The 27,527-nt window shown below is 38.7% G+C and overlaps 1 protein-coding gene across 1 annotated transcript in view; it reads left to right on the top strand.

Annotated features, from left to right (window-relative positions):
- The window catches only part of ppp1r12a (protein phosphatase 1, regulatory subunit 12A), a 57,505-nt gene that overhangs the window by 5,838 nt on the left and 24,140 nt on the right, over positions 1–27,527 (top strand). The window contains exons 2-3 of the mRNA XM_079622996.1: positions 21,989–22,119; positions 24,442–24,560. Of these exons, the coding sequence (XP_079479122.1) occupies positions 21,989–22,119; positions 24,442–24,560 (250 nt within the window). The remainder of the gene's footprint in view (positions 1–21,988; positions 22,120–24,441; positions 24,561–27,527) is intronic.

Genomic DNA, 27,527 nt, shown 5'->3' with positions numbered 1-27,527 from the left:
TACACCTCCAGCCAAAAAGGTTTCCACCCCAAAAGTCATTGTTTTACTCATCTCTTCAGTGTCACAAATAGAGGCACATGATGACGCATAATTAAGGCACTTAATAGTTTTAGCATTCATTAGTGTTTTAATCTGTCATTCACATGTCACATTGTCTTTCGTTACATGAGTCTCTCTTCAACAATACTTGCAAAGAGATGATGCATAATGATGGTGTGGTATGAAGGCTGATAACTCGTGAGCTGATGTGACAGCGTCCAGGAAGGGAAGCTCAAGGAAATGGTGCTACTTAAAGTGAAATTTAACATCTTGTACTGTGTGGTTTAATAATTTTTTTTGTTTTCGTGTTCAGCCAAAAATGAAAATGGTCATTTACTGACCACGTAGCTCCAAGACGTATGACTTTTTGTTCTTCTATAGAAATTTGTACACTATAAATGTAATCTATATGACAATATTCCAAGTCTTCCTGGCGAGTTCATGAGAAAAATATCAATAGACAGATCTGTGAGCGAATCAGTCTGATCTTTTCAGGAAATCAATGGATCCGGTTCACAAATCTGGTCTCACTGAATCAGATTGATCTGTTCAACTCACTTAATTTGGTTTTCAATGAATGACAACTACTTAAATGTCCATCTTTTCCTCAAATATAATTGTCCTGCGTCTGAATATACCCATTTCCCTATATAGGAGAAAAATAGTATGTGAAATGTATGTCCGAACTCAGTAATTTTAAGTTGAGTGAATGTCAACAAAATAACTATATGGTGATGTAGGCTATATTATCGTGAAATAAAATTACTCATATCGTGATACAAGATTTTGGTCATATTGCCCACCTCTACTACACATATTTATACTGTATAAAACATACTTTTTTACGGTTGCAAACTCGCAAAGTACGTTCCTTATCAAATGTAGTAGCTACTCAGACAGCACGTGATTCAGACACACATTTGACTCATTTGGACTACTTTGATTCCTCTACTGTTTGAAGGTTCAGACTCAGAGTTATTCCTTTTTTGTGGAAGAAAGGCGTTCATGTTTGTAAGAACATGAGGGGGAGTAAATAATGACAGCATTTTCATGTTCGGGTGAACTTATTTGTCATCATTCATAGTACTGCAATGTTATAATCTCAACAATGTCAGCATGCATTGTGAATCCTTAGATTCCCAGCTGTGTCTTGAGCCGCCCAGTTGGAATGTCAGCTGATATCTAGTGTAGATACTCACTCAAAGAAACACTCCTCAGGATTCTTTGCATTGTTTGTGAACCTTTGTTTGTGAGGTTTTTTTCTTTCTTTTTTTCTTTATGTTGTGAGTCAGCATGGACAGCCCAGTCATTATTGGGTTGCTGTAATTGACGAATTGAGTGATTCAAAAGAACAATCAAACCATCTACCAATGAAAACTTGTGTTGTGCATCTTCAGTCTTTTTGGAGATTTGCCATCATCAAATTTGCCAGCTTTTTCAAGTTGTAGTGTGCCTGCCTAGATTAGGTAACCTTTTTTTCCCCCTCCGGACCGGAAATTCATGAGGTGACACACATTTAGATTATTCTTCACAAGACACAACTGCACGCGGTTCATTTTGGATCTTGGCTGTCAGTTCCACAGGATATCCTCAATAACAATACATTTAAAACTCTGAAAACCATGGTATAAAAGAAAGATTTAACAGGGAGCGTTGTGGGATACTATATATCACCTGATCTGAGCAGGAGATAGTTTGTATTAGGGCCTGAAATCTAAAACCAGGCCAAGGTAATTTGGACCTTAAATGAACCTTAAATTAGCCTGCGTTCCTGGGAAACATGGAGATGCGATTCTATGTTCATTAAAAAACTTGCCATGTCAACCATAATTTTTGCTAGAAAACTAGGGCTGCACTATATAGCAAAATACATCAGGTATTGCTATTATTAAATAGAGAAGGTAGGCCTACATATATATATATATATATATGTATATGTGTGTGTTTCCGGTTTCACAGTGAAACTATTGTCACTGTTTATTTGCATTTATTTTACAATACAATAGTTTAATTGCAATATGTTTTCTTATTTTAATATATTTTTATTTATTAATAAACACCACAATAATGATTATTTTATTAGTCATTTTGAATTGGTCATTAATATAATGTGGCCTTCTATAAAAACTCAAGTGGAAAGAGATATAAAAAAAACTGTGTACTTTATGGTTAATAAAAAAAAAAGGTTTGAGTTGGTTCTTGTAAAGAGTTAACCCAAGTAAAACACCCATATTTGACTGGTTTTTCTAAGCCTTAATTGGATGGATTGCACTCAAGAAGTAATTTTCATCAGAAGTCACCATTTAGTTTCTATACAAATGCACTACTCTCCAGCAAAATCATCCCAATCATTTTGGAATAATTTTTTCTCTCTCCAATTTGTAGTCTTGTGGTGAAAACTTTGGAACATATATGGCAGACAAACAAATAACGCAATGTCAGTTCTACAGAATACCATATTTAACCATAATAAATGAAATCAATGAATATGTAATATATCTTTCAAACAGCATAAGATGCTTTCAGAACATTTTTATGTCTATAGTAAAAATGTACTACTTGGTTACCATGGTAAACTTTGGTATGGCATGACACAATGTTTTGTCTGGCAAAATGTGGTAGACATTCTTTGATGACCATTTGAATTAGGCTAAATTGTGAATTTTTTTCCCTCCCTCCAATTTCTCTGTATTCCGTTCAATTTTATTGTAATTTGTGTTCAATCATGATATCAGTTTGGCTGATGATGGTCATAGTAATGTTATGTAAAAGGGTGATGGAGTCATGTTTTCTCTGTCGTCAGTGTATGAGCTCAGGCTTAAAGGAAATCAGTCCTGACATAAATTAGGTGTGTGGACCATTATTTCCTCTTGGTTGGTGCAAAAAGCACGCTTTGCCGCAAGCCAAAAACTGATGTCAGTGCGTGTTCTTTGGCTTTGGCGGTACCATAATTGAGGAATTTTGGTTTTTACGAGAGAGTTAAAGGCTGAAGACAGGTCAGTGGTTTTGTGTTAAAGGTATGAAATAATTTATGGATTTAATTTAACATTGTGGGTGGTTTATTAAAATAAATTGTTAGGCCATGCGTTTTACCATTTTCTGGTCCAGTAAGTGCAAATGTTATGATGCCATATTTGTCTTAAATAATTCATGGTAATTGTTTTTAGATTGGTTTCTGATGGGGTCCATCCCATCACCAGGTTCCTCATGCATATGTAATGGACGTGTAATTTGCATGTCACTCAATTATTCATTGTTTACTGGAAGTGGGTGGGAGTTGTCGAGATGAATCAGCGTGGTAAAGGTTTTAATCAAAGGTTAGCGATCTATTCAATTGACATGTTTATTGTGTTGGCCTTTTTCCTGTGCAATATTATGCTAAGCAGAAACTAAAGTGATTCTTGGCCGTCACTATGGAGTTGTGTAGTCATCAAAGTCTGTCTACTGCTTGATTGACATGCTAATATTAGAAACCAGCACACCAACAGTTCATGTTTTACAGTTTCTAATAAGCAGGTTTGGCCCTGTCAGGCAGGCGGTGTTGAGATATTTTCGGTTGGATGTTTGAAAGGAACCCATAATCAAGGGCAGGAAGTCTGTTAAAGACGTAAAGCTACAGCGTTGTGTCATTTGTTGTCTCTGAACACGTTGACTTGTCTTCCATTGCATTTGGGTATCGTAGTTGGGTGGAAAAACTGAAGTCCAGCCTTGGTTTTGAAATTTATGCTGGCGATGTCAATCCCTGCGTCTTTAAAACGTGGTGCACAATGATTCGATCCCGGGAGTCACAATCTGATTCCAAAATGATTCTTGCAAACGACGGTGGGGGCGACGGCCAAGTAATTTAATCGGTGTATGGCCGAACACCATGTAACACCGACTACCACAGTAAGCATAACTCACACAAATGCACAGATGTTTTGTTCTGTCTCTTTAATCCCTTAATATCTAACTGACTGTGTTTACATTAATTGCGCCTCATGAAAGCATTTTGAGATGCTTATGTATTTAACCACTTATACATCGAGTCGCATACAACCGCGTGCCGCGAGCTCTCTACACAAAGCGCACGTGAGTCGTGAGCATTTGAAAGCAGCTGTCTGTTAGTGAGTGAGTTTTGTGTTTTGAATTATATGCCTACTGCGATTCGACGATGCCTTTATAGATCATCTCTAAGGGAGAACACTGAATTACCAGCAATTATCTGTGTTTAGATGCTAATGTTCTTAAATTATACTTTAATTGGGTTAATTTATTGGCACTTTAATTGTAATTAATTTCTCTGAGCTGTCACCAAGCTCTGGAATGTCCTCCGTTGGTTTTGATGACTATATGGCGAAGCAGGTGAACAATTTCAGACAAGCGTCACTGCAGGTTCAAACTGGTTTACCGGAGTATTACTGATGCACAAAATTCTTAAGGAATGTTTTAGAGCCTGAAGCCCACCTTGTTGTCCACGGACACACACTGATTGCTGTCTTAACCTTTCATACACATGATTGCCAGCATTATCCACTCAACAGGTGTGTGTGTGCTGTTCTTTGATTGGCTTTCTAATTGGTTGATGCCTTGATAAGAGCCTGTTTTGTTTTGAATGTTGATTACGCTAAGTCATGAACGGTAATGAGCCATTTATTTGAGAGAATCACTGTATTGAGTGATTGCTGCTTAATGTAATTTAGTTCGGCAACGTTTTACTGGAAATTGTCCAAAAGAATAAATTGAGCATAATTGTTGTAAACCCAGTAGCTTTTAATGTCAGGGCTCAACAATAAGGACTGCCCGATGGCCCGGGGCCAGTGTAAACAACCTGGCCAATCTGGCTAGTGCTGCATCTGAACCTTTGTGGCTGTCATGTTTTTACTCAATGCTGGCACTTTCTGTATTTGCTTATATGCCGTATTTGAAATCACCCACTATACCGTCATTCACTATTCCCTACATCAATCCACTAATTTAGTCAACTTGAGGGAGTGAATCAAAACAAGTGAGCGAATTTGGAGTGCAGTGAAAGGGATGCGGACACCATCCTCTGCCGTTGTGGGGATTCAATGCGACTCATACACTGCACAGGTATTCTGTAGTAGCTAGATGTAACCAAAACTAAATTAAATTCAAGTCAACATGTTCAGAGACAACAGATGAAACCACAACGGTGCATCATGGGATTGAATGAGTGGACTCAATGTCCACTATTGTTTCAGACACCACTAAAAATGTCTGTCCTATCATTATATAGGGGTATTGTGGGTGATTTTGGACAGTCCTGGTGTTTCGGTGTACAGAATTCCGAGGAAGTTTTCAGAAAAAGCGGAGGAACCTTGGGTCTCCCCTCAGACATGAGGCATGTCTTCTGCCCTTGGTCCAAGTGTAATGACATCAGCTTACGTTTTCCTTTGCATGCCTGTCTCTCTCTCTTTCTTTTCCCCCCTCACCAGGCTCTAAGGGCAGGTCTCTCTTGCTCCGGCTGGCCAAGAGTCTGCAGGATACTGATAAATAGCATGCATGGATTCTTAACTACTTGCAGCTCAATTTAAGTCTGTGGTCCCGTTTCAAGTTTGTAAAAGAGCCAACATGGCCTGCTTTTGGCAATAACATAAGCATTCTAAAGAGCTGCTGCTGAATATTTTTTTAGTCTAACTATAGGTCATGATGGTAGACTATATTCATTTTTGTCTAGCAGCATTGATTTAATTCATGTTTTAACTGTTAACATAAATATATCTGATTTGGGTCAGGTGAGCCCTAAACCAGCCTAATTATACAGACAACCCACTAACTAGTCAATTTTGAAAGTGTGTGTTGGTTTGCACATCACTAGTACCTTCTAGGGCTGCATGATAAGGGAAATTCACCAGATGAGATGATATTTGGAAATAAATAATCAGTCTGGAATCAGTGTGTTGATTTTGTTGGGGGTGTGCAAATTTTTTTTTTTTTTAATATTATATGGATACGTTTTTTTATTCCTTTACTTTAAAAAACGTTTATAGTACAACTGTAAAATTACAATACTAATGTAGGCTATTATGTCTCCATTTTCATATTTTGTAGATGAGCACTGCCACTATTTATTTAATTAAATGGCAGTCTACTTGATTTCACAATCACACTAAGATATTGATTTTATTTTGATATATTGTGCAGCCCTAGTACCTTCAATGCGTTTGCTACTCTCAGCCCATCCTCACACTCCATTTCAGGAATACATTTTGTAAATCTATCTTTTGGGATTAACTTTTATTCAGTGTTTTTGATATTGTAATGAAAGTTTTCTAAAAAAGCATATTAAAATCTCTCCCAAACCTCAAAGAGTGCTTCTGTGAAAAACTATGTTCTACCTGAAATGTTCCCCTCTAATGTGTTTATAGAACAGTTCAAACTATTGTGGGAAGTGAGGTACCACTTTCAAAGAGCCGAATCGGCGTGCCTTATTTACAAAAATGAGATTAACTATTTGCAGAGATCTTTAATGATGTGCCACACATCTCTTCAAACAGCGTGAGACCGACAGCTTTTAGATGTGCTGCTTATTGCCCACTCACAAATGAAATTTGCTCTTATTGCATCATGGAGACACATCCTTATATAGATCACATTAAAGCTGCCTAAATGAACACAGAATCTTTCATTATTCTCACTCTGGCTACTCGCATACTTAAGAGCAAGATTTAACCCATCTGACAATACCAATGGGACGGGGACAAAAACAGGAAGTGAGAAGCCACAATGACTTAACACAGCAACACCTTGATCTTTCTATTTCACCTTGACCATGCTATTTTACTTTCTCACACACACCATTAAATAATGTTTAGAGCTATGCAGTCAAAATGTGTGTCCATTACTTAACACCAATTGTTACAAGTCGGTCATCCTCATGTAGGTGGGCATGCAATCACGGTCCGAGTGTTTAATTACAACCACCGATAGTTGAGTCACAACGGAGGAACGTCAGCAGTGGTCAGCATCTTAGTAATTTACTAATGACTGTCAGCGCGTGTGGGCGTGGAACGTCATGCGGGCTGACGTGACAGTGAATCGCACTCTTGTCCAGATGGAGCCAATCAAATGTTTAGAGCTTGTGTAGCTTGCAGTCACCAGATGTCGGAATGCTTGTTTGGGTTTTACACAGATTGGAGATGAGGAATACAAGTGGACAAGGGAAAACATGTACACAAATTTATACACTTGAATCCAAAATTGCAATGGTACACCAGTGACTTAGGGTGAAAGTCAGCTGCTTCTGACCTTTTCCTGAGCTTTTCTTTCTTATTTGTGTGTATTTATTAGGAGTGTTCTTTTTGCCATTTGTTTGAGTATGGGCTTATCAGACAGTAATGGGTGGAGGGGGGCATTCAGTTGAGAGTGGAAAAGGGTGTTGAAAAAAAACCTTTGTCAGTGGAACAGGAAGTAAGTGTTTATTTTTTCATTTCCTCACCAAGGCGTTAAAAGGGATCTTCATCCACCCCTAGAGCTGGCTGTAAATCACCCTTGCATGCCTGTAAACTTTTGGACCAGACTTGCATCATCTTTACGCCCACGCACTAGGCTTGCTACTATAGTCAGGGTTGCCGGTGTCCAGAAGCAACACCGGTTACATCACTTGCCCACCGCGGCACCGCCCCCACCGTCGTTTATTTTTTTTATTTTTTTATCTAATCATTTAGTTCAGTTAGAGAACAGACATTATTAAACTGAACGTGTCTGCTTAATAAATCGTAAGCCGAACGAGAATCGCAGCACAGATCAGCAGGAGTCAGATTTCATTCAGAGTGAAATGTAAAAGCGCCTGTTTAAGCGAGTTTTATTGAGTTTTTCATTAAGAATAATAGGCTAATGAACTCTCCAGTCAAGCAATCCACCCCGAATTGGTGCTAATTTGAAAGTGAAACTGCTTTGTTTTCACTCTTTGTTTTCACTCTTGAAAACAAGTTTTCACTCTTCCCCCTTGAAGACTTCTGAATCACCATGAAACATTCGAAATGCCCAATCTCTTGCGCTCTCTATCATAGCCTCCTTCCTTCCAGTGATCCATGTCCTGTCATCGTCGGCAGTGGCTCCGTCTGTGGATGAAGCCACACAGTCAGCTGGCTCTTAGCATCTCCTAACCCTCGTCTTTCAGGGACGTGTAATTAAGTAGCTCCCTGGAGCATGACCGATCATAGGCGCTGACACTGCTACAAGCCCTCAAACCTGACCGGACCCATAACCATGCACATCCAAACAAACTGCATTGTTGTGACCACCCATTATTCAAGCCACTATTGCTGATCTATATTTCCTGTGATGATAGATATGGATTGATGGAGTTCTCCAGCACACACACATGGGCAAAAGTGAACCAGTTCATTCCACCAGAAGAAGTGTACCTTTAGCTCTCGTAGGGACAGTACACTCAAAGTTTCTTAGTATGTTTAGGTACTTAATAGACAAGTTACAAAGGTGTACCTTTTGGGGGTGCTGACCCATTAACAAGCTCTTGCTAAGGTATAGTTTTTTCACACACGAATGCAAATAGTTGTCTAAATGAGAACGACAGAATTTATTTTAGCTCACTTCATCGACCACTTGCTCAAAAACTTGAGCAAGTTTGGATTGTACCTATTCCTCTGACAAAGGCTTTGTTTGAGCTTTCCCTATAGTGTGTAAACACCCTGAACCACTATCTGTGTTACCGGCCCTTGACACTTCCAGAGAAATGTCACTGTTGCAAATTGTCTGCTTTATTTTTCTTCCATAGTTTAAATGCCAGGACAGGGGCAACATTATACAAATGTACTATTCACCCTGGCAGTTTAGACGTAATACCAGCCACCAACCCCCTCTATGGCCACAGCCCAAAGAAGTACACATGGCTCTTGCCGGCCGGTATTGTTTTGGCTGCTGGGTGTAAGCTGAAGTGCAACGTATACAATCTCTTCCTTAATTTCCCTCTACCTCTACCATGCCGTCTCTTTTTCCATGGGAATCCCAGGGCCATATATGGTCGTCAGCGGCTGGCGAGGCAAAGTAAGGCTTATGCGCCCCCCCCCCCCCCCACACACACACCCCTCTCAAGTCCAGCTGTACCCCTTTCTATGGCCTCCTGCAGTAGAGCACACACCACTCTGACTGAATCTCACAAAAGCTGTCAACAATATGCACGTCATATTTCACCATAAACCCCCCAATTCTCATTTATAATTTTTAAATTGATTTAAAAAACGTTTTAATTTTTTTTTTTTCAAATTTGCTTTTCATTTATTATTTAAAGCTCTCTTCTTCGAAGTTCTTCATTAGCTAGCCTACTACATAAAAAACTACTAGCCTAACTGATAAAGTTCACACATTATTTAAAACAAGTGAACAGTCAGTAATAAAATAAGAAGAAATGCACAAATTACAAGCAGATGAATACTAACTAACAAAGCCAAAATGTAAAATAACACTTTGTTCACTGTAGAAATGAAATCTAGTTTAATCTTTGGTAAAGCTGTATTTTGTTGTTTTATTAATATTTATGACACAGACAACAGTATATAATATTTGGTGTGTGCTGTCACTAAGTCCGACTGCACGAACTGAAAAAACTGACAAACATCCGTTTCTTTCTCAACTGTTCACATATGACCTAAACGAGAGAATACTTGGTAAGACGGCCATTTAGAAGGGTATTTTTGACATAATTTTGTGCTTGTGTCTGTTCAAGGGTAAGGAAACGCGAAAGAGGAATCAATTCTGTATTGAGCGCTTTATCTGAAACGCATCTCTCTCTCTGCGCTTCGAGTGTGTGGCTGTGGTTTTCGCCTTTTCTTCCGCGTTTAAAATTGTTTGAATGTGTAAATTGACAAGACAAAACATGTCCAAATTATAAACTTTTGATGGGTAGGGTACATTTAACAGTTAATCCGCGAATCAAATGCGAGCCGAACCGTGGGGCCTGCTCCGTACGGATCAACTGCGATCTGTTCCACCCCTACTATATATAGTTTGTTTGTATATTGTTTCTTTTATGCTGCTGTTATGGTACAAATTTTAATTAATAATTGTCACTTAAGTTAGGTTTTATTTTTTTACAGTACCAATATTTAGACTCCAATTGCAGATACAGATAAACTGTTTATTCTTGTATTAACCAATAAATGGTGGATATTAAAAATAAATACTACAACATAACAGTTTTATTCTACAAAAAGTCAACAGTTTTATATACTGAATCTAGACATGGTGTTATAATGTACCATATGCGTATAAAAATATTGTTTTTGAGAGCTTTTAAGGGAAACTTTGTATTAAGTTACATTAGTAGTAGAGTATTAGTAGTTTGTGAAAACCTGTAGGTAATGAACTTTCATTGTAATGCACGAACACAGCTGTTGTTACATTGTTTTGCACATCAACACCTGACATAGCTTACAGCAGCTGTATCTTTTTAAGTTAGTGTTAGAAGAATGCCAATTTATTTAAAAATATAAAAATTATATTCCACAATTAAATATCCAGTATACAAATATATAAAATGTAATTTTTTTTTTTGAATTCAGAGAAATATGACCATCTCCTTTTTGCCTGATTTAGTTGCACATGCGCACTCTCTCTTTCTGTGCTGCTGCTTTCTCTTTCTACACACACACACACACTCACACAGCAAAGAAGGAATTCCTTTTGTGGAAGTGGTTGTGCGCTGGTGATGTAGAAAGAGGAGGCGGGGCTTTGGCTGGCTCAGGGCTCGGAGCTGTGCTGTTACTTATCTGGGAATTTCTCCAGTGGTATGATAGAGCTGGTCCCGACTGCAGCCTCGCTAGGTGGCCTCTGCAGCAGGAGAAAGCAAGCCGGCTGGGGTGGGAGAGGGTCGCCGTTTACGTCCGGGAGAGGCAGCGTTGTATCATCGCTGTTGCTTTATAAGGGAGTGAATTGGATTTCCCTTTAAAGAAAACATGTGCCTTATCTGACCTTAGACTGTATTCCCTATCTTTTGTTATTGCATGAACTAGTGCTGGCTCATAAAAAAAAGGCAGCATTACGGTTTTTATTTGGTCGCATATGTGATATTTTTCGTTTTGAACCAGCCCATTGATGGACTGTTTGGGTTTCGTTAAAGATACTCAAGAGGTTATCATATGTTCTGCTCGGTAATAAACATTTAGAACGAGATAATCAGTTTCTTGATGGCTGTAGCCAGAACGTCATGTTTTAAAGATATGAGATCCCATGAAAAGAAAGTTTGCATATGGTTTGCAGAAATATTTGCTTTTAAAGTCTAAAGCTAACTTGGCTACCAGCTGTAGCTTTTTTGCTGTTTGTAAAGAAACTTGCTAAGCAAATTGTCACGCTCTACTTAAGGACCAGAGCTACAGATGAGCCTTAACCTCTGTGAATTAACATTTCTCTTGATCATTGTTCATTATATAATCGTATTGTTGTTGCCTGACTAAATGTCCAAAGCTTTTGGCCAAATAATAGTTTTTTTCTTTAGTTGGAGAATACTGTTTGGCTGGCTGTCACCACATAAAACCATTTATTTTGGCGTATACTTTTGTGGTTTACTGTTTCTGTTGAGAATAAGAAGATATTTTGAAGTGTCTCCAAGCTGCTGTTTTCCATATAATCAAAGCATATAATGACCAGGGACTGCCAACCAACAAAAATATAATAAGAGTGCAATGGGTTAAAGGTCTTGACCACAGAATTTTCCTGTTTGGGTGAACAATCTCCAAAGTCCTCTATCGGTGACTTAACCTGTTGCCGAACTTGGTCACACTTTAGATTATGGTCAAATTCTTGCTATTAACTAACTATTAACTGCAAGTTTTGCCTCAATAAACTCCTAATTACTGCTTATTAATAGTTAGTAAGATAGTTGTTAAGTTTAGGTATTGGGTAGGATTAAGGGTTGTAGAATATGGTCATGCAGAATAAGGCATTAATATGTGCTTTATAAGTACTAATAAACAGCCAATATCCTAGTAATATGCATGATAATACACAACTAGTTGATAGTAAGAATTGGACCCTAAACTAAAGTGTTATCCAGAACTTTAGTTCATTCCATGGCCCATTTGATGAGTTCTCCATTCTAAATTATTTGTACCTTACCAAGAATCAAAGGACTGGAGTAAGTTTGTGCAATTTGAATTTGAAGGGTACATAGTTGGCCGCTTAAACGGGGGAATGCCAAGGACGGTTGGCTCTCACACACCACCTCTTGCTTCTGGGCTTGATCGCTTTGCCAGCTGCAGACATTTCTCAGCCAGTGAAGCAGCACACCTTTTCAGATATTCATGTGCTCTGTCAACTGATACATTTTATAATAAATTGTAATATACAACTCATCTAAATTATATTCGTTTTTTTCTAATATGAGACAAATGTTTACTTTGAAAGAAAAACAATCTGGAACTCGTGCATTCTCGCTCTAAATGTAGAAGTTTAATGCAGAATCCCTCATGTGAAAAGTAGTAGCTATTGCAAAGGTCTTCCTGACTTTGAGTTGTTTATAACATTTACTGATAAGAATACAATGGTACAATTTTAAGCTATGAACTGTGGAAAACACCTCGAGAGCATTTAACTTCTCAAGCTGTTTGACATAAGGCTCAGCCTTCTTTGAAATGCTTATAATTAAACGCATGCTTTGCACTTTGTTTTTACACTTTTGTCTCGCCATCAAATTTTTGATACTATAAATAAAATTGCATAAGTTAAGTCATGTATGTATGTGCAAAACAAATAAAACCCTGGCTGATTATTGGTGAAGATTTTTGTCCTTGAATTTAAATAAAATTTGGTTTTGATGTGATGATTTAAAATGGACTTTGAAATGTTTACACGACATTACATTATACATGACACATTAATAATCGTAATATGTATGAGATTGGGCATGAAAAAACACTCAACGTACTTTAGTGTTGGTATGTGAACATGAATGGTCATCTATATTAATGTGCTCATGGTTGTGGTCTGAATGTCAATTTCTTTTTTAACAACTGCATGGATCAACGCTAAGGATTTTTTTCTACTAGTCCAGTGCTTTTCAGGTTGGTCTAACAGTAGTTTTCAGCTGCTGTCATTTTAAGATATAATTTACTTATCCAATATACTGATATTTACATTCCACTGTGCTACTTTTCAATTGTTTGACACAATTTTGTGTGAATATGTCCATTCAAGCGCAAGAACGCGTGAAAGAGGACTCAATTCAGTATTTGCGTGCTGTCTGATGCACGGCTTTCTGGGCACGTGCTTCGGATTTGTGTGAACTTCTCAAACAGCAAGTGCTGAATTTGCTTCTCTTTCGCATCTTCATGTACTTGAATATTTAAATTGGCGAAGCTTAAAAACGCGTACAAACGATAAACTTGTGGTGATGCAGCACTGGCCTGATCGGGCAAATTCCGTCTACTGTCCTGAGCGTCGTTCACGCTGGCCCAGGGTTATCGGGCCGTCCTTATTTTCCAGCCCTGTACTGGATTTCTATAAATGGTCTGGTTGGACTAGGGTGAGCATTTTGTGTTAACTCATAAATATGTCTTCATGGTACATCAGGTCTTTCTTTTCCATCATACATGACCTTTAGTATGTTTTTTTTTAATGAAAATTTTATTGTTGTTTGCCAATGGAGGAATGGCGGAAGAACTACAGGATTGGGAAAGTGTCCCGGTTTTCAGCTGAGAGTCTACAGGGGCTACTAGAGGAAATGAGATGGGAGGGGGCTTCAAGTGTCTTCTCCCCTTGAAGTGAAGTGCTGCTATAGTTAGCTCCAAACGCTTTGTGTGATGACTTGGGAGATAATCACTCTTGGGTTTGCTGCTGCTTCACACACAGTCACCAGCCCCTGTGTACAGCTACACACACACACACACACACACACACACACACACACACACACACACACACACACACACACACACACACACACACACACACACACACACACACACACACACACGGGGGAGGCTGTACTCCTCTCTACTCTGGTGGATTGAATTCACAGTTCCTTTTAAAGTATGGAAACAGCCCAGTGTCCTTTTTCTGAACTGCAAGCGATGGGTCATTATTTGACCATGCATCTGGTTTGTCTTGTAATGGTTGATATAGAGTTAATTGTAGTTGTGATGTGATTATAAACGGTGGAGCCTTCTCTCTGTCTGTTCATAGCATATTCTTACCTTCTCATGACTTTATTTGGTTAATTTGACACAAGTAGTCAGAGTAAACAAACATTTCCATAAATTCCCGATACAGGCTTATGCTATTTGATCAACAAATATTTGGAGTGGGCTCAATAATTTCGCTATTAGAAATTGCTAGTTAAATTTGCACAAACAAAAAAAAGCTAAATGTATTTAATCTTAATGGTAAAATGTAAGTTTTGTGAGATTGACTAGTTTTGTGAGATTCACCCAAGATTTGTTTAGTGACCATTCATACAGTGTTTTACTATTTGGCTTCAGTTGCTTCACAATGGTGGAGGGTTTTCTTCTTGGTTTTAACCTATTATGGAGAGACATCATCAGCTTGTTCAGATGGACTTTTACCCCATGTTCAGGGGTCCGTAATCATGTGTTCAGAGTTTGACCATAAAGGGCCATGAGAATTGCGCTGGTTAAGCCGAACTGAAGAGCTCAAACACAACCGCCGCTGTTCCAAAAGCAGTCAGACCCCCTCTGGCCCTCAGCTGTAAGACTTTCTTTTCATCTTCCCCTCGGCAAAGTCCGTCTCCAGGGGCTGCTGGAACAACCCTGGTGTGTTTTAAATGAATTCCCTTCTTTTATTTATTTATGTTAGTTACAAAGGGCCAACGTGACCAAACTCTTGTCTTTTCTTTTTTCTTCTCCACTTTTAGCCCCATTTCCATGGAAACAAGCAGGGCTTCATCTTCGCATGCACGTCAGTTGTATGTTTCAGATCTGCGGATTCGCCTGTCTCTCCCAGCGTAGCCACAGCTCTCAATGTGTTGTGTTAGGATTAGGCTGGCACATCTGATGGGCATTGTATTGTTTCAGCTGTAATCTGAGCCATATTTAACCTTTATTGTCTTTATTAAGTTAATCTATAGATAACACTCTGTAATCAACACTGTTGGTCTTGTCCAAATTGAATGGTGTGTTTGAGGAGATGCAAGGGTCACGACCCACCTTCTCTTTGTCAGCTTCTGTGAAGGTTATCTCATGTGGCACTTTTGTTGGGGGTTTGTCTGTCATGTCCCTGTATCATCTCATGTCCATGGTTTAAAACATGAGTGTTTTAATACTTCTCTGTAATCTGCTCTAGTTGTTACCATAGTGTGTAACATCAGGATATTATTATGAATGCAGACACGTTGAGCATTAGCATTTACTTCCTTTTGGATACTTTAGCAAAATAATTTTGTTTAGTCATCTTTTTTTAATTTTTTAGTGTTACCAACCAGAATTTAAAAAATAATTTATATAAATAATATTCATAATTGTTTTTTTTTAATATAAAAATAGTAATTCAAAAACAATTATAAAAATACTGTATTATTAATTCATGTATTCTAATTGTATTTATACTTATTTATTAATCTTGTTTCTAGTGTCACCAAACAGAACTGCAAAAAGAATTTATCCAAATAAGTATTTGAATTCATTGTAAATATGTATTTATTAATCTTGTTTGTAGTGTCACCAAAGAGAATTGCAAAAAATAATTCCTATTCATTATTATTTTTCAGACGTGTCCCTAATCACTTTCATCATTCTCCATTGATCCTTGAACATCTTGCATCATTGGACAAGCCGATATAACTGCGTCAGGCTTGTCATGATGCTCAAACACAGAGTGATGTTTTGATAGTGCCACAGTGTTTAAACTTCTGGGAAATCATCCTACTAATGGTTTACTTTTAGCTGTCTCTGCATATTGCACACTTCACTTTTAACTTACTGACATTGCATGTGATGTGGTCAGTCTTGTAGAAGTTTGAGGTCTGTGAAAGATCAGGTTTCATTATGGTACAGTGCTACTCTGAGGCATCACTTCCTCCTTTTGGCCCCCACAGCAATGTGGCTCTTCAGCAGCCAATCATGTCCTTGCTCTCGCAGGCTGATGTTTGGTGGAATGGACTTTCAGTGGTATCAGTGATTTTATTGGGGTTAAACGGTGTGGAACTGATTTAAGAGAAATTGTGTTTGCAGTGTTGAGGAATTCATGTTGAAAGAGTGCCTTATGGGGAATGAGTGCATAATGTCTCTTCTCTTCTGATGGGAAATTCCCTGATGTCCTGTTTCAGATTTGCTAACTATTTTATTTTTATTTTTTAAACAGTATGGCTTTTGTAGACCTATCAGACTAGATTATATTGTCCATGTATCCACATTATTGTACACATCCACTTTTATTATTATAGTACATGATGAAGACGAAGTTCTCAGTTCTGCAAACTAGGGCTGGGTGATCAGATGCTCATGTTTTTATTTTTGTGTTGACCATATAATAGCTGAATAATATTGAGGTTATTGTGCATGTTAAAATTGATTAGTTTTAAAAGCATCTCTCATTTTAAAGAGCTAGTTCATTAATTACTCACCCTCCAATCTTGTTCCAAACCTGAAAGACTTTTGTTCATCTTCGAAACACAAATTAATATATTTTTAATGAAACCAAAGAGATTTCTATCCCTCCATTGAAAGTTTATTCCACCAAAAAATAGATGCTTCAAAGATAAATCCACATTAATGGAGCAAATCCTAATCTTCTAAGATCTTAAATGAACAGATTGAATGTAGGCTTTTACTTATTCATTTGATAAACACACAATCATAAAGCACATCAAATTTGGTCAGTGGCAGTTCAACCGTAGGTTCTTGACGCGCGAAAGCAAACCTCACTGACCAATGAGGTTTATTCTTGCACATCAAGCAACGTACCCAACAAGTATGGTTGACCTTCCGTTTACAATATTTCATTAGCTCTATGTATTTGTATTGATCATTGTTTGTATACAAATGAAAGTCTAAATTAAATAATAAATTTTTTTTTTTCATTTTTAGGTGAACTAATCTGTTATCCCCAGAAACAAAAATCCAGGTGTAGTTGAGATGTTTGTTGATTTCTGTCCGTTTCAAAGTCTGATTCCGTAATTGGTTTGCATGCATTTTCACTCAATGTATATACTGTATGACAGGGGTTTTCAAACTTTTTGTGTGTGTGGACCACTATTTGTAATCAAGAATTTTTGCGGACCACCTCATATTACGCATAATAAAATATGTTTACACCAGTGTTAATTTTGACAGCAAATTTTGCTTTAGTTTTAGTCATAGTCTTTTGACTAAAATGGCATTTTAGTTTTAGTCTTATTTTAGTCATCTGAATTGTTTTAGTTTTAGTCGACTAAATCCAATAAGATTTTAGTCTACTAAATCTACAGTAGATTTAGTCGACTAAAATAGAATGGGTTTAGTTCAATTGTAATGCATTAATTTCAAATTTCTCTAAAATTTCCAAACCCATTATATTTCTGCAGAAAACATCTATTAACCTGCTGTTAATATAAATCATTTTTAAAATTTGAACATGCAACACAGACACAGATTTAGCACTGTGAAACAAAATAATATCTTAAACTTCTAAAGTAGAACAGTCTTTTTGTTCCTCCAATGAATGATTATACAGTCTTTAACTTACATACATCATTCTTTCAAGCAGATATATTTATTTGTATAAATTAAATATAATTAATCCTTATTAAAGCTATTAAACAGCAGTGTATGCTTTTCTCTTTTTATTTTGTTGTTTGATCAATATAGGTTTATTACGCACTGTCATTTTAAGACAGGAGTGTGCAGATCCAGCACTGCTGATGCACATCCGATATTCTCACAACTGTACGTTCTGTAAAGACATAACCAACTTTGTTTACGCGAATACTCTCCAAAACGGACATTTAGACATAACGTTGTGTGTATTTGTCCATTCAGACGCGAAAGAGAGATCAATTCAGTCCTTGCGCGCTGTATACAACTGTCTGCAGGGCAACGGCTCGTCTTCGGGGCCGGTGTAGCTGAAACCTAATGCTAAGTAGCTTTCGCAGTATTTTCTCTTCACCCTCCTTTTCTTAGTTTTTTTTAATGAGGAATCTGGCTTGTAGACGTAGATACCTCCGACTCACTATCAATATCTGCCTCTTTTTCTCTTCAGAGAACCTGTTGCTATCCACCGATCCATATTGTGATTCTAACGGCACTGAACTTGAACGTCATGGCCGAGCGCCACTAGTGATCACACAATAACTTGACAATTTAATTAAAATTTGATATATGCCTAGTACATATTCTCTTTATTTAAATTTTTTTATGGCAATTTCCTCGTAAAATGAATGTAAAAAAATATTATTTTATATTTAATTTTGCCTTTCCACGGACCACCTGCAGTACCCTCACGGACCACAAGTGGTCCGCGGACCACAGTTTGGGAATGGCTGCTGTATGATATTGACTTGTTTTAAGCTATATGTCCATAATAACCATTTCTGAATTGAAGATAAGATGATGAATAGGTCTGCTTTGATTATTTTTGTAAGCCTCCATCCTTGTTGATTTGAGTCCAGAATCGAGCATCTGTAGTCATTTAGGAATGAAAATGTGGACAAAATGGTCTCGTATGTCTGTCTGGTCAATCTTTGAAAGTCTACAAAAAGGTGGGCAGTTTGTACACTGATTCTACCTCTAATTAAACTCTTGCTCAGCAGTATATAAATTCTCTTTTGGCTGCTGGGACAGTTTTCTCTTAACTGCGTATTGAATTCTGCATGCATAGGTCTATCTCAAGAAGTGAGATGCAGTACCGTCAAAACAGAATTACTCATATCTGTCAAAGTGGCATCGACTGTAAGAGTAAAACCCAGACTTAGCATGTGCACGGCTGAAACCCGCTATTTTTAGCAGTGCGTCACAGACAAGATCCTACACAGCATAGTGCTGACAAATTTGGTTACAAGGCAGATCAGCAGCTGTTTGGATGTATTTGTGGTACTTTTGTCTATTGAAGTTCACCACTTGTTCCTTAAGAGCAGCTTAAGTGGTCTATTGTTGACATTTAGACAGGAATCCTTTTGGGTTCAATTTAACGTCAATCATCTCTGTAGTTCTGCAGTTTTCTTCTTTAGCATCAGCAACCATGGCTGTCAGCTGCAGAGTTCTGCTTATGACCAAAGGTGTTTAGACCAGCATCATTAATATTGCATGTAGTTCAGACACATTAGCAAAATTTTCAGGCATTTTGCTGAATTGTCAATAATGTAGTGATGAATGAAGCACAGTTTTCACAGAAATCACTTTCAAATCAAGCTGCTTTCTGTTGGTCAACAAAATCTTCTTTTGCCCTCACACGAAATACAAAGGCCCTGTCCCAAATGGCACCCTAAACAATCGCAGTCTCCCTACGAGTCCGCACTTTCGTGACGCAATGCCGCTTTGACTGTCGGGAAGAAGTCTTCTGTAGAGCTCGCTTCAGTGCGGGCTCGGGCAAAAGTGCGCATCGAAGGCACATTTCCACCGCAAAGGGGGCGCTTGCGAGCACACTTCTGAAACCTAGAATGACAAATGGGACACCCTACGGTCTCATGGACTTAACGCACTCGCGGTAGCCATTATAAGTCCACAAGACCGCAATTGCATTTAAGTGTGCCATTCGGGACATGGCCAAAATCCCATGAATTCCCATGGAAATTGCTGGATTTTGTCTGAAAAATCGCTGTAAAATGTAAATGTGTACTTTAGCACTCAACAATGAGGATGACCTGCTGATTTGGGAGCAGTATTGAATAATTATTCTTTATATAGCATATTCTCTATATAGTCTGATAAATCTAAATCCAAATGTTTCATATTATTTTTTGAGAGCCTGATTACAAAAACAAAAATCTCACCATTAAAGGCCAAATCTATTTCCTTACAAAGAAATTAAATAATGCAAACAAGACAACATTACTTGCGTTTAAAGAATAAAAATGCATGTTCCATATTCTAGACTGCAATATATATTTTTTTATTCACATAATATATCTGCTGTATTTCCATGTCTGCTTTCCTCCAGCACGGTCAAACTGTTTTGAACCGAGATGTGACAGCTTGTTCACTATTGAGTCATTACATGTCTGTGGTCTCTGTACGTGTACATGCCTGTCCGCGACCATCTGTGATGTGCGATTTTGATGCAATCCTTGCTATTGTTACTAATGTTAATAGTCAGATTAGCTCCCAAATGTCTCCTGGACGTATAGCATCAAGTAAAAAACAGACTATGTCTGTCTGGATCAGTTTGACGCCCACATACCAAATCTGTCTTCATTACACACTGATGACATGCTTACAGCTAGCCTGTGCATTTTCGGAAAGGAATTTACACTGACATTTTTTTACACAAGTGCTCCAAGACTCCAACGAGTCCTGTTCTTTAGAGAGTAATTTCGCTTGTCTTGTAGCTCAAAGTCCAGCTCTGCATTCACTGATGTGGTCACGAACTCTCACACCTGTCAGGCCTGAACAATTACAGCCATTAAGGGATTGCCATTGTTGGGCTGTGGGAATTGCTGGGTTAGGCTTATAATAAACATGGTGTGTTTTGAGGCCAGAGGGAATGCTTGCTTGCTTGCCTTAAGGGGACTGGGTAGGACACATATTATTCTGAGGCAGAGAATGACATAAGGCAGTGAGCTGTATTTGGGTGCCCATGAAAGGTCTCTAGATTAAACACATTTTGTATCATGTAAATAGGGCTGCCGACTAACCGTTAGTCGACTAAAAGAGGCTTAGTTGACCAACATTGTATTAGTCGCAGAAAGTTAGTCGACTGTAGTCCTGGTTTCCTCTACCAAGCTTGACAAGACCCTGATAAGAGCACCCACACGTTTCTACTGCGATACTGTAAACAAACCAAATTTGGGCAAGGATTTCAACTAGATAGTCTTGTGCCCTGAACGTGAGGCTGGTTCGTGTGTTTCCCCCTTTGTCTATGGTATTGGCTAGACAACCAGCTGTAAGAACTGAAGATTTTACGGGCAAGCGTTCAAGAGGGGAGCACGTGGAGAACCGAGGTTGGACGCTACTCAAGGTTGTGAGTTTAGTCTGACAATGGGCACTGAAAGGCCCCCTTAAGATATATGAAATATTTGGTAGTTAACATGATCGCTGTGACCTAAAACTGTTTGCTGATTGTAGAGATGAGGAAAGTAATGTATTGAATTGGTGAATGAGGGTAAAGTTAGTAGTAGTTTTTTTTTTCACTCTGTTAAAGTCATGCTTTCATGAGCCCTTTACAACAAAGTGATCGCACTGGTAACACATCTAATATAATATTACAGGAATGTTAATTATTCCTGCATTTGCAAAGCTGAATTTTTAGCAGCCATTACTCCAGTATTCAGTGTCATATGATCGTTCAGAAATTCTAATATGCTGATTTGGTGGTTTTCTTATCAATGTTGACACTGGTTGTGCTACTTAATATTTGTAAAACACGATACATGTCTTTACTGTCACTTTTGATTAATGCGTCCTTGCTGAATAAAACTTAATCAAAGTAAAAAATCTTACTGACCCCAAACTTTTGAAATAGTAGTGTCTATATTGTCATGGCAGTGACAACGCTAGTCTCTATCAAGCTCTTTTGTCTCATCGAGTGGTGACATGCTTTAATTACAGACCTCCATATTTCCCTCAAGGGATTTTGGTTACCTGATGACATAATGTGTCTTTGTTTGGAGGAATAGGTTCCCACTGAAGATTAATGTTTGAGCCTGAAGCTCACTTTTGGGTTTATGAAACTGTGCTTTGCTAAGGCTCTTAATATGAACCATGGGTAACTAAAATGCTATATGCTGCATGGATACTGTTTTGTCAATGAAAAGTCAATGATTTGAATAGGTTTACTCTGTTAAACGGCTAGATGATAGTCTTGCTTAGATGTTAACTCCTGTCGTCTTCTCTTTTTTTTTCAGGCCTGCATAGATGATAATGTAGACATGGTGACCTTCCTTGTGGAGCATGGGGCCTGTATCAACCAGCCTGACAACGAGGGCTGGATCCCCCTTCACGCCGCCGCCTCCTGCGGATACCTCGACATCGCTGAGTAAGTACCACTTCCCCTCCACAGACAATATGAAGTTGTTTCTTCATCTTCAGGCATTTTTATGTCCCAGGGGTTGATTCTTAATAAAATTAACTAATTTCATCATCTTTTTTTTTAAACCATAATTTTTTTGTGTGCTAATTTTCCAATGCCCTTGAAGTCTAGTTTTCGTTTTACCTTTGTCCCATACTTTAAATAAATAAATAATAATAAAAAGTAGTAAATACAAATTATAGCTGTAATTGTCAAAAATAATCAAAGTGTGAAATTATCGAATTTGATCTATATTATGATACAAAACGTGCTAGCTATGAAATTAGCCTTAGGGAAACGAATGAATCAGCTTAAATAACGCAAGAATATCCTATGATGCATATATACATTACTGTTCAGAAGTTTAAGAAGTTCATTTTAGGAAGTTAAGTGCAGAAGTTTAAGAAGTTCATTTTAGGAAGTTAATTGCATTTAAAGTTGCTCGTAGTTGTGAGGTGTTCAGCTGAAGCATGTGATGAAATATTTAAACGCTTAGTTGTACGTCTAGTTTATTTTTTCCCCTCACAGTTTGTATGTTGATAGGTTTTTTTTTGCCAGCTATGTGTAACCTGGTTAAGAGGTCAGCCCAGGTTTGAAGCCCGAAGTGAACTCTGTTCTCATGCTACACTATAGGGATGGATTAGCACCTAGCCTGTGCTGAAATCATAGCTGTGGTGCATATGATCTGACACTCTGACACTCTGCTTAAAGGGAATCCAGTTCCATTCATTGAGTCATTCTTCCTGTACTAAGAATTGATTAACATATTCTCTTCTATGAAATTATTGTTTCATAACCTAGTGATCTGTATTGCCCACTACCTACATATGCAGCAGCCTTCTAAGGCAGTGTCCTGACCATCATGGAATCTTAGAGGTGACGGATTGGAAACACTGTACTTGGGCAGCACCTCTGTAGGCTGCACAAATAATGCTGCGAATGAGACAAATTGACTCTGAATTGATGCTGCTAAGCCATGGCACAATACTCTAGGTATAAGACTTTGTCTTCATTGCTGTGTTGTCAGTGTCACTCTTCTATATGAAAAAGGCATTTTTAATTTTTAATTTCATGCTTGAGCTATATTGGAAGCTTGAGATCTGTATAGAGAACACGGCACTCTAGAGAAAATATCAGCTGACTTTTAAATGGGGCAAACCGTAAAACGGAACAAGTTTGCTTTTGTCCTGAATATTGGGAGTACTCTGACCTGTTTTGTATGTTGATGGGACTAATATTTCTAGAACCTGAAACAGCAGCAAATGGTACACTATGAAACACCTATGTACACAATAATTCAAACTATGAAAAGCCTTATGATTCAGATACAATTTATATTCTAATATGCACATTTTCTACATGCAATCGGACATTTCCCATAGTTTCTTCTCGAAAACCATCCTAAATTCTGAAAAAAGCTTATTCTCACCACTAATGGGGACAAGGCTCACTGAACAGCGGCAAATGTCAACCTTTATGTATATGAATGAGCCAGGGTGGTTGATTAGTTTAGTCGTCCAACAACCGACTAGCTAGTTAAAAAATGTGTAGTTCCGCACATGCCTTGAATAAATAAGCATGCTTTTTCTCTATAATTCTGACCACCCTGCAAGATATTTGATTCTGATGTCTGGTTTGACGTTGCCAGCAAATTAATCTCAGCAAAGCAAGAACAATGAAGGCGCATCACATTGTTGTTGAATGACCAGTTTCAAACAAGTTGCAAAGAACAATAATTCATAAGTCGAGGGCTTAGTATTCGGTACTTGCAACAAGTTTTGTAAGAGTGTTTGATTCATATTAAGAAACTGCTAGTTGAGCTGCTTTGAATATGTAAGAAGATCCAGACTGTAGTAAGGGCAGGTCTGTGCGGTCTTGTTCCCTAGTGCTGTGGTTTTTGAATCTGACATATGAGCACTGATCAGTGAGGTTAGTGAGGGCGACGTGTTGATCACGCCAAGGTCAATGCTGAAACGGTCTTTCAGGCGAGAGACTGCCACTCCTTTATAACTCAAAGCCTATGCACTCTGTGACATGAATCCACGCAGTTAACCAGTAACAGAAGTGAAGGACCACTTCACTGAATTTTGATTAAGATGCTAATCACCACTTAAAGTCTTGAGGTGTCCTTGAAGGGAGTCACATAAGATGAGGCCCCATTTAATTTCTTTCTTCCTTTTTTAAATATTTTTTATTCGAAATAAGCAGTTGTCCGTTCTATTTGGATCTCTAAATGATCGTACTAATCGCACCTGTTGCCTTTTTAAACGCCATGTCATGTCTTCGCAGGTATCTTATCAGTCAAGGTGCAAATGTCGGTGTAGTAAACAGCGAGGGAGAAACACCATTGGATATCGCAGAGGAGGAGGCCATGGAGGAGCTTTTGCAGAACGAGATCAACCGGCAAGGTACTGCTACCTCCCCTTGACACACATTTCACAGGCACTCCAAACTTCATCGTTACTGACAATGATTTGGCATGGGTGTACAAGGCTTGGTGTCATGTCCGCATCATGCTGTGGTTGAGATCATTGCTTTCTGACTATTTTCAGTCAGAGTTCTTCAAATTAATTGCTTCGTACAAATGGCCAGGGGTGATATGTGCATCATGCTAAACTTTCCCAGCTGCCGTGCACTCAAGTTGAGGCTGCAAGTCTTGGCTGGACTCCAGTGGGGTGCATTGACTCAGAATTAATATTAGAGCAGTGCTCAGACAGTAACGCAACACACAACGCCCTTTCTCCTGTGTCCACTCTCAACCTGCCTGTGGGCTTGCCTGGGTACTTGATGTCCAAGGTATGTCATGCGTGTGCAAAGTCATAAAGGATTTAAGGAGGTCGGTGCGGCCGGCTGTAGTGATGTCTCTTACATAATGGAGAAACATGATCCGTTTAACCCGCTGCCTATTGTAATGATCCCAAACTAGATGGAATGGTTTTTCTATTTTTGGTCTTTACCAGTCTTGATGATGAAACCGAGCCCCTCTGCTACTGAGAGGCACTGTTCAGACATGCGTTAACAGCCTGAGGTGGTGTTTGGCTCTTTGCTCACCAGGATGTATCAGCGACAGATAATAAAGACTGCTCTGGCACAGGAGAGGAGGCAAGAGCGGCTGGTGATGGAGCTGTAGCGTTTCCACTCTCTTCTATGGAAATCTGTGAATAGGATTTAGTCATACATTTGAACAAGCTCCAAGACCAAGGTTCTTGCTGGTTGATAAGCGGTGTCAGAGTGGTGCAACCAAGGTGGAGAAAAAGCCTCAATAAAAAGATCAAATGTATTTATTTTTATTTTAAGAATGTTTTGCCTATATTTCTGTTTTTCTTAATGTTGGAGAAATTTGCTTTTGACCCACTTGACACTCCCTCATAAATTGGAAAAGACTGATTAGTCAGTTGATATCACATCAGCCAATAACTGTGCTGTTTGGCCAATTAACAGAACTGATTTTTCTCATTTTAATCTGTTTCAGAACCTAACAATAGCCTTCAATTGGTTTTGACTCGATATTGACAATCACCATTGAAAAATTCAATGGCTGACCAAGGCATACAAATGTTTTGTGAAGAAAGGTATGCCTTCCTCAGGTTTAGCTTTTGTGGCCTTGGCCAGCAGTAAGCCCACAGTAGCTGCTGAAACATGAGCCCCATCTTGGTATGCGGCAAGAAGACAATTCTCAGAAAGCAAAAACCAAGCTTGTCCTTTATCTCCTAACTGCTCAACATTAAGCGTGAATTTGTTGATAATTGATCTGCCCTGCTATTTGTTTGCATGTCACACTCTTTAAGAGCATGTTATATAACATTCGCATTTCAGCCCACGCTCATGGGCATTCAGTGAGGCCCTGCCAATGGCAGCTGTCAGCTCTCATTTGAGGGTTGAACACTTCAGCTTTGAAGAAGGGGCGTCAGCATGTATGATAGACCCATGTACACCTTCAGCGCACAGTTCTGCATGCGCAGTCTTAGGACTTCAGATATCAAAACTGGTGAACCCTAATGTTTGAACAGCTGAAATGGATCATCCTTTTCCTCCTGATCAAGGAGGATGCTTGTCTTTCGGTGGTCAGACTGGAACGGGAGCCCACGCTTTACTTCATGTATTGTACTATAAGACACAGCTCTATTCTCAGCTCAGAGATGGCATTATGTAACACTGAGTGTTGTATAATGCCTTCAACCTCTTCTAATGTGATTATCTTTTTTCCCACTGCCTGTCTCCTTTTGAACGAAACCCTAGTCATGAGGTTAAACTTTAGCAGAGACCACCACCACCCCCTCAGTAGGGTCATCCCTTAGACTTATTAGCCGCTGCTCATTTCCACGGGAATCAGGTGACCGAGGTGCCTCTTCTAGTCAAAGCAAGAGACATTTCCAGCTCCTGTTGCTTGGGAAATCAGATGTCGGAGGCGCTAAGTCCATCATAGATGGTGACATAATCTGTCTGATGATAACTGACTTTTGGTATGAAGAGGATTAATGTACCTTATATAAAATAGCCTTGAAGTCTGGTATACTCACAGCAAAGTTCTTTTTTCATGCTTTGCTTAGGGGTAAAAAGAAGTTTGAAATACTTGAGCAGTGGTATACTGTTAGCGAACATCCCGATGCAACCCACACTGCTGGGAACCGAGTTTAGATAAATATTTAAATATGGTCTATGCGCTTTCCTCTCAGTAACTGTGTCACTTTCATTTACAATTACAACTTCTGCAGTGTGTTCATGTTTAACTCATGGACGTCTGACCTTGAAGAACTGAACAGAAGAAATGGACTGAAGAAGGTGAAGCTGCAGAGCACGTTCACCTATTATGTAATTACCACAGGCCAATGGTAGTTCACTTTGGCAAGCTGTTTTCAACGACTGAAACAAACTTGGTTTGGGCTTGATTTTGTTCAAAATGATGCCACACCAGTTCCTCCTCCAATTTTGCTTGAACTATATTAGGGTTGTTTTAGCTGCCTGGCAATACGATTGGCTGTTGTTTTGCTCTCTTGTGGAGGTCAGCTTGTCTCTTGGTTTTTGTAAAGGCTGCATATTCTCCTGGCACTCCGAGCACTTTTGTTCTACCTTTTTTTTTTACTTTGTTCTACCTGTTTTTACATGCAGCCTTGGTCTTTCAGATGAGAAAAAAGAGCCATTATGCTCATCAGCTGTCTGTTACACAATGCATTCAAAACTATTAAGAAGGAAAAACAAAGCAAAGCTGTTTCCCCCCATCTTTTGGCCTTGTTGAATCAGCAGAGCCACTGGTGACATCGCTACTTGTTCACCATTTTGAGCAATCTGCATCTAGATAGCCTGTCGAAAGTAGGCTATATCTTCAGCCTTTTGTCCTGGGTTGCTGAGGAGTGCTGGTGCTCCGGTTTGCACAG

This window comes from Phoxinus phoxinus (genome assembly GCF_949152265.1).
Source record: "Phoxinus phoxinus genome assembly, chromosome: 9".
Lineage (NCBI taxonomy): Eukaryota > Metazoa > Chordata > Actinopteri > Cypriniformes > Leuciscidae > Phoxinus > Phoxinus phoxinus.
The sequence above is the reverse complement of the archived record's forward strand: the minus strand, read 5'-3'. Positions and strand labels throughout refer to the sequence as shown.